The following is a 6,579-nucleotide window of genomic DNA, read 5'->3' as shown; positions in this document are numbered from 1 at the left end:
TTGTTTTGAAAACCAAAATTAATTTTATATGTATTATTTTATAATGCCCATGCGTCATGCGAAGGGTGTTACATTTTTCAGTAAAGAAGTTTATCAAATCATACGAGATTTATGCTTATTAATTAGGTAAAATGATTGGGGGTAACTAAGTGTCAAAACCGTTCAAAAAATGTCATTCAACTATCCTAAGTATAACAAATGATACTTGTTAAGTGAGACCTTTGTATACATAATCCCATCCATATATACCTTTTGTTTAAATTAGACTTTATGGTAACAGTTGATTCCGAATTGAATGAGAAACTAAATCTAAAGTATGTCCACTGCATTTAGTCAAAAGAAACTCGAACACAAAAAACATACAACATCAACAATTCTTATTTCATTAAGAACGGGAAGGTTTTCACCATTACTTACAAATCAAACCTCACTACATAAACTCTCTTCTCTCTACAAAAGACCTCATTACAAATCACTCAACTAATCTACACACTCAATGAAAGCATGATTAAGAACAGAAGATGAACATTATGAACTCAAACCCTAAAGACAAGAGAGAAAGAAGAAGATATTCGTACAAAGTATCGGTCTAATTCAATCCTTACACAAATATCCTATTTATCTCTTTGACAAGTCAATTCGGATTACTTGATCAATAATATGGTCCAAATATAACCCGCGTGCACATATCTTCACCATGTTATCAATCCAATCCAAAAGATATATAATGTGTTCACAATATGTCCTCCTGCACAAAACCATAACTAACACAAGAATATATATATATATATATATATATATATATATATATATATATATATATATATATATATATATATATATATATATATATATATGGATATAGATCCGGTAAGAAAATTTTTTTAGTAGGAAGGTAAGAAGTTTTTTTTCTACATATTTTTTTGACGAACAAAAAAAATGAATCACTAGAGGATTCATTTGTAAGATGATTCACAAGAAAAAATTCTCAAAAAAACATCTATATGATTCATTTTTAAATAAATTAAGAAAAAATCCACTTTTATGACAATTTTAGTGAATAACAACAAAATCATTATATAAATGAATCATCGAGATGTTTTTTTGAGAATTTTTTCTTGTGAATCATCTTTCAAATGAATCATCTCATGATTCATTTTGTTTGTTCGCGAAAAAAATATGTAGAAAAAAAACTTCTTACCTTCCTACCAAAAATTTCCTTCTTATTTGATCTTGATTCTATATATATATATATATATATATATATATATATATATATATATATATATATATATATATATATATATATATATACATATATATATATATATATATATATATTATAATAAATTAAAAAACATTAAAGGATACTCAAAAGGATATATTGAATTATAAGTTTATACTCATTAAATCCACATAACTCAACATTTAGATTTAGATTTAGATTTAGATTTAGATTGAGAGTATAAAATGACATCTTCTTTAACACCATAAGTTTCTTCAAGGTATCAATATGCAGCTTCTATGTCTGTTCACTTGGTAATATTTTGATTAAAGGTGTGATTTTAGAAAATGGATATTGAAATCATAGGTGTATTTGATTTGTTTCAACTATCCTACCTTCCCATAAGATTGGTTGTATATTGTGTAGTCATACTTGTGATATATGAAATGCTCATTGCATAAGTACAATGATCCAAAAGACTTAGACAATAAAGTTCATAATTTTTTAACATAGTGAGGAAATTGAGACTAACCCATTAAATTAACACAAAGATGAACATCGAGTTCACAAAACAAGTCATGCATTTGTTGAAGATCAACGACGTTGTCGTGAGAGTAAAGTATAATGAGCAATGCCACCGAATTCTTCACATACATCGCTACAATGTTCGTCCCTTTTTTTCGTTTTCGACTTCAAAACTTCAATGTTATCTCTCTTAGACACGTTTGTCATGTTCAATATCCCAATATTGCTTGATTCATCCACAACCACTCTATACGACGACGGATCTGACAGATAAAAACAAACTTTGCTGCCACAAACGACATCATCACCCCATCTCTAATCCGATGAAATTGAATCGATTCAAAACAATCACACGTGCCCCTTTTTCTACTACAACTCAAATCCTTGTACAAACTACATATAGTACATAATTATGTGAATAGTTTCTAACGGATTTAGTGAGATACTTTTGAATTATGAAATCATGAAGAAAATCTTGGCTTAGGGTTATTTTGATTTAGATGTGGGTGCGTAATTGGGTAAATATAATGACTTAATACCTACATAAATGACATGTAATTACATTTTACCTTTAATTAGTTTTTACTGGTTCTATTTAGAGCTTTACCTTGAGATATCGGCTACCATAAGATATAATATAAATAAAAAGTATACTTAAGTGATAAAAAAAAAAAAAAAAAACCTTAATTTGCTGGTAATATTTATAGTTTAAATACTTGAATGATAATATTCTTTAACAATTTTGAAACTTTGAAGAACCCAACTTTGAAGTCATTTTCCCTATCAAAGAGATATGTTAACTTTTCTTGGTCCAGAGGCAACAATCGTCTTTCTGACTATGCACAACTTCAGAAGAACCCAACTCCACCGCGCTCTTCCTCTCCAAATCCAGTTCCTCCGCCTCCTCTCCTCCATCTCCGCCACCACTGTCACCCCCTGGTACGCTGCTCCGCCCTCATCACCCAACAACCAAAACACAGACCCACTCCTCACCACTCTCTCCCAAGCCATCACCAACAAATCAAACCCTCTCGAAACCTCTGTCCGTAAACTCCTCCCGTCTCTCAAACCCCATCACATAATCGACCTAATCAACCTAAACCCACATTCTCTTGACCCACACGACCTCCTATCCTTCTTCAAATGGCTATCCACTCAACCCCCATTCCGCCACACCATCCAGTCTTACTTTACCATGATCAAATTCCTCTCCGCTCATCAAATGTTCCAGCAATCAGAATCTTTACTCCATTTCGTAGTCTCACGAAAAGGGAAACACTCCGCTGCTTCTGTCTTCCAAGCATATATCGACACTAAAGGTACACAACATGATGAATTTGTGATTGGTGCTCTCGTTAACTGTTACGTGGACAATGGGTTTATTTCCGATGCTATTCAATGTCTTCGGTTGGCGAAAAAACAAAACTTTAGGGTTCCATTACAGTGTTGTGGACGAGTTCTTGACTATTTAATGAAATCGAATTCCAGTTCGACTGCTTGGGGTTTTTATGTGGAGGCTTTGGGACATGGATATCCTCCAGATGTATATACTTTCAATAAATTGATGCATAAGTTTTCTAAAGAAGGTATGATCAACGATGCTAAACTGGTATTCGATGAAATTACTAAGTGGGGGCTAAGACCTAGTTTAGTTAGTTTCAATACTTTGTTGAATGGATACTGTAAATCAGGTAAACCGGAAGAAGCGTTTAGGTTAAAAAAAGCTATAGAAGAGACCAATCTTGCTCCAGATGCATTTACATACAGTGTTTTGATTAATGCCCTATGTAAAGAAAATAGATTAGGTAATGCATACCAGTTGTTCGATGAAATGTCTACAAGAGGTTTAAACCCCAATGACGTTATCTTTACAACCTTAATTAACGGTTTATGCAGTAATTCAAAGACCGATTTAGCAATGCAGATGTACAGTAAAATGTTGGTGAGAGGTATCAAAGCTGATTTAATTACCTTCAACACCCTTATCAATGGCCTTTGCAAGAGTGGTAAAATAGGAAAAGCTAGGAATTTAATTGATGAAATGGCACGTGAAGGGTTAAAACCTGACAAAATCACATACACGTGTCTCCTTGATGGGTGTTGTAAGGAGGGAGATTTGCAATTAGCACTTGAAGTGAAGGAGAAAATGGTGAAAGAAGGCATTGAGCTTGATGATGTGGCATTCACAGCTCTTATATCGGGTTTATGTAGGGAAGGATTTGTTGTTGATGCAGAAAAGTTATTGAGGGAAATGACAAAATTGGGTCTGAAACCTGATGATGCAACTTACACCATGGTTATTGATGGGGTTTGTAAGAAGGGAGATGTAAAAATGGGGTTTCAGTTGTTGAAGGAGATGCGTAGGGATGGAGTTGTTCCAGGGATTATAACATATAATGTGTTGATGAATGGATTGTGTAAATTAGGGCAAATGAAAAATGCAAGTAAGTTATTGCAATCGATGCTTGATTTGGGTGTGTTTCCAGATGATATTACTTACAATATTTTATTGGAAGGTCACTGTAAATATGGAGATCCTGAGGTTTTGGAGAAATTAAGAAGTGAAAAAGGAGTAATTTATGATTATGCTTCTTATATCTCTCTGGTAGAAGGGTCTGTTAAAAGTTAAAACGACTAATGGATCATATGTTAAAAGTGGATTTGAATTCAAAGATATGTAATTGGTTTCTTTCTCTATAAAGTATCAATTCCCAACACTTCATTTACATGATGCATATTATGTGTTTGATGAAATGCTCAAATGAAATATTTATTCGGCTATAAGGATGTTTAGGAGCATTATATGGGACCCACATATAAGTGTGTACATGTTCCATAGGAAGAAAAAATTAGAATGTGGAAAATTGTCTAAAAAATTAGAATGTGGAAAATTGTCTAGTTTTCCATGAAAATTTTCAAATGAAAATGAAAATTTTGGAAACGTATTTTGTTGATTCAGTTTTCAAAAATTTTCCAAGATTTATTTTCCTATTTCTGTAGAGAATTAAGTTGTTGTCTTCATCAAACTGTAATAATGATGCTTATCAACTCTAACATTATTGATGTACCAAAGCATGTTGTTAGTCGAAGTTCAATGATTGGCTTCATTGTAATACGAAAGTTACATCATAAATTATACTCCAATGACTTGTCACTCTAACATCGTTAATGTGTTAAAGCCTGGTGTTAATCAAGGTTCCATCATTGGTTAATCGTATCATCATTTGTTGCCTTGTCTCAACTATTGTTGTTTTTTTAATTTATATGATACTTAATAAGATAAGAGGGTGTTTGGTTGTTTATCTAACAATAACTTTTTAGCTTATTGATTTCTTGAAAAATCAATAAGTTAAAAAAAGTATTTGAGTATAGAAAAAGACATTTTTTAAAACAACTTTTTGTTTAGTCTTTAAAAATTAGATTTTAAGAAAAAAATTAGATGTTAAGAAGTCATAATTTTCAACTTTTGAAACAACTTATGACTTATTAGGTTTACAAAGTAGACAAAAGACAAAATTAAACCAAATTTTTTTTTTTAATTTATTGATTTATTGACTTTTGCAACTATAAAAACTAATCTAAACATTTTTTTTAAAACTCTTTTTTTCTACCTTTATAAGTCAATAATTCATTTCGACGGTAGGAAGCTACGTGAGGGGCTATTCCCGGATGACATCGGGAGGCCGCATTTGGGGGTGAAACTTTTAGGGGGAGCTGTTAATAGAGATGCTAGTTTCATTAGCAGCTTAGCCATAAAGAGAGCCGAAAACGCTGTGAATTTGATGCGTCTTCTTCCTCAATTGTCTGATCCCAGAGTGAGCTCCTGCTTCGGTCTTGTATGGGTATTGTTAAGCTTTTCTTTGGGCTGAGGACGTGTCAACCAGTTCACATGGAGGAGGCGGTAATATTCTTTGACAATGGGTTGCGCGGGGCTATTGAGGACATTATGGTTTGTGGTGGCCCTTTCTTTGGTGACATACAATGGCGCATTGCTTCCTTATCCATCAGGTTTGGTGATTTGGGTTTATACTCGGCAGTAGAGGCTATTTCATATGCTTTTGTTGCCTCAAGGACCCAAACTTGGGTATTGCAAGACCACATTTTACGGGATAGCGACATATATGATATGGATTCTGATTATGATGGTGCCTTGGCTTCTTTTCGTAACTAGCTTTCAGATTCTGACCTTAACAATTTTACTACTAAAGACACCGCCCCTCCTAAATCCCAGAGTACGCTGGCGAATGTCCTTTTTCGTAAAATTGTCCAAGATATGGAAGTTCGTCTCGACATGACGGCCCGTCAGAAAGCGGTTTTCTAGTGCTTATGTGCACCACATGCCCAAGATTTTCTTCTTGCTATCCCTATAGATGGGATTGGCCAACATATGTCTCCTGTGGAGTATCGTACTATCCTCAAATATTGACTCATGATTCCAATATTCACAGCTGACGAGATATGTCCGGTGTGTCGCAAGGAATGTTTGGACTCCTTTGGAGAGCATGCAGTTCACTGTAAAGAACTCTCGTGGTTCAAATACAGGCACAATATGGTTAGAGATGTTTTGTTCGATATATTTCAGCGTGCCGGAGTTTCCGCTAAGAAAGAGGCACCTGTGAATTTCTTGACTGACCCGACAGAAGGAAGGTCAACCATTAGACCGGCTGACATTTTGATTATTGGATGGGTCGGAGGGAAACATGCATGTGTGAACCTGACAGGGGTATCCCCTCTCGCGGGCTTCAGGGCGGGGGGTTTCACGGCAGGACTAACTGTTTTAAAAGCTGCTACAGGCAAAATCACCAAACATGAGATATCGTGTATGGAAA

At 34.1% G+C, this 6,579-nt stretch overlaps 1 protein-coding gene across 1 annotated transcript; it reads left to right on the top strand.

Annotated features, from left to right (window-relative positions):
* The first annotated feature begins 2,510 nt into the window (after nt 1-2,510).
* On the top strand, nt 2,511-4,467 carry LOC145031649 (Pentatricopeptide repeat (PPR) superfamily protein). Its single transcript, XM_078980249.1, has one exon. The coding sequence runs from the start codon at nt 2,544-2,546 to the stop codon at nt 4,377-4,379; it is 1,836 nt and encodes a 611-aa protein (XP_078836375.1). The 5' UTR covers nt 2,511-2,543; the 3' UTR covers nt 4,380-4,467.
* The last annotated feature ends 2,112 nt before the right edge of the window (nt 4,468-6,579 follow it).

The sequence above is a fragment of the Lactuca saligna genome, chromosome 2 (assembly GCF_052625555.1).
Source record: "Lactuca saligna cultivar CGN05327 chromosome 2, ASM5262555v1, whole genome shotgun sequence".
Lineage (NCBI taxonomy): Eukaryota > Viridiplantae > Streptophyta > Magnoliopsida > Asterales > Asteraceae > Lactuca > Lactuca saligna.
This window is presented reverse-complemented; position numbering and strand designations above follow the sequence as displayed.

Bases quoted from the DNA above. Each gene is read 5' to 3' on its own strand.
- LOC145031649 (XM_078980249.1), top strand. From the start codon at position 2,544: ATGTTAACTTTTCTTGGTCCAGAGGCAACAATCGTCTTTCTGACTATG.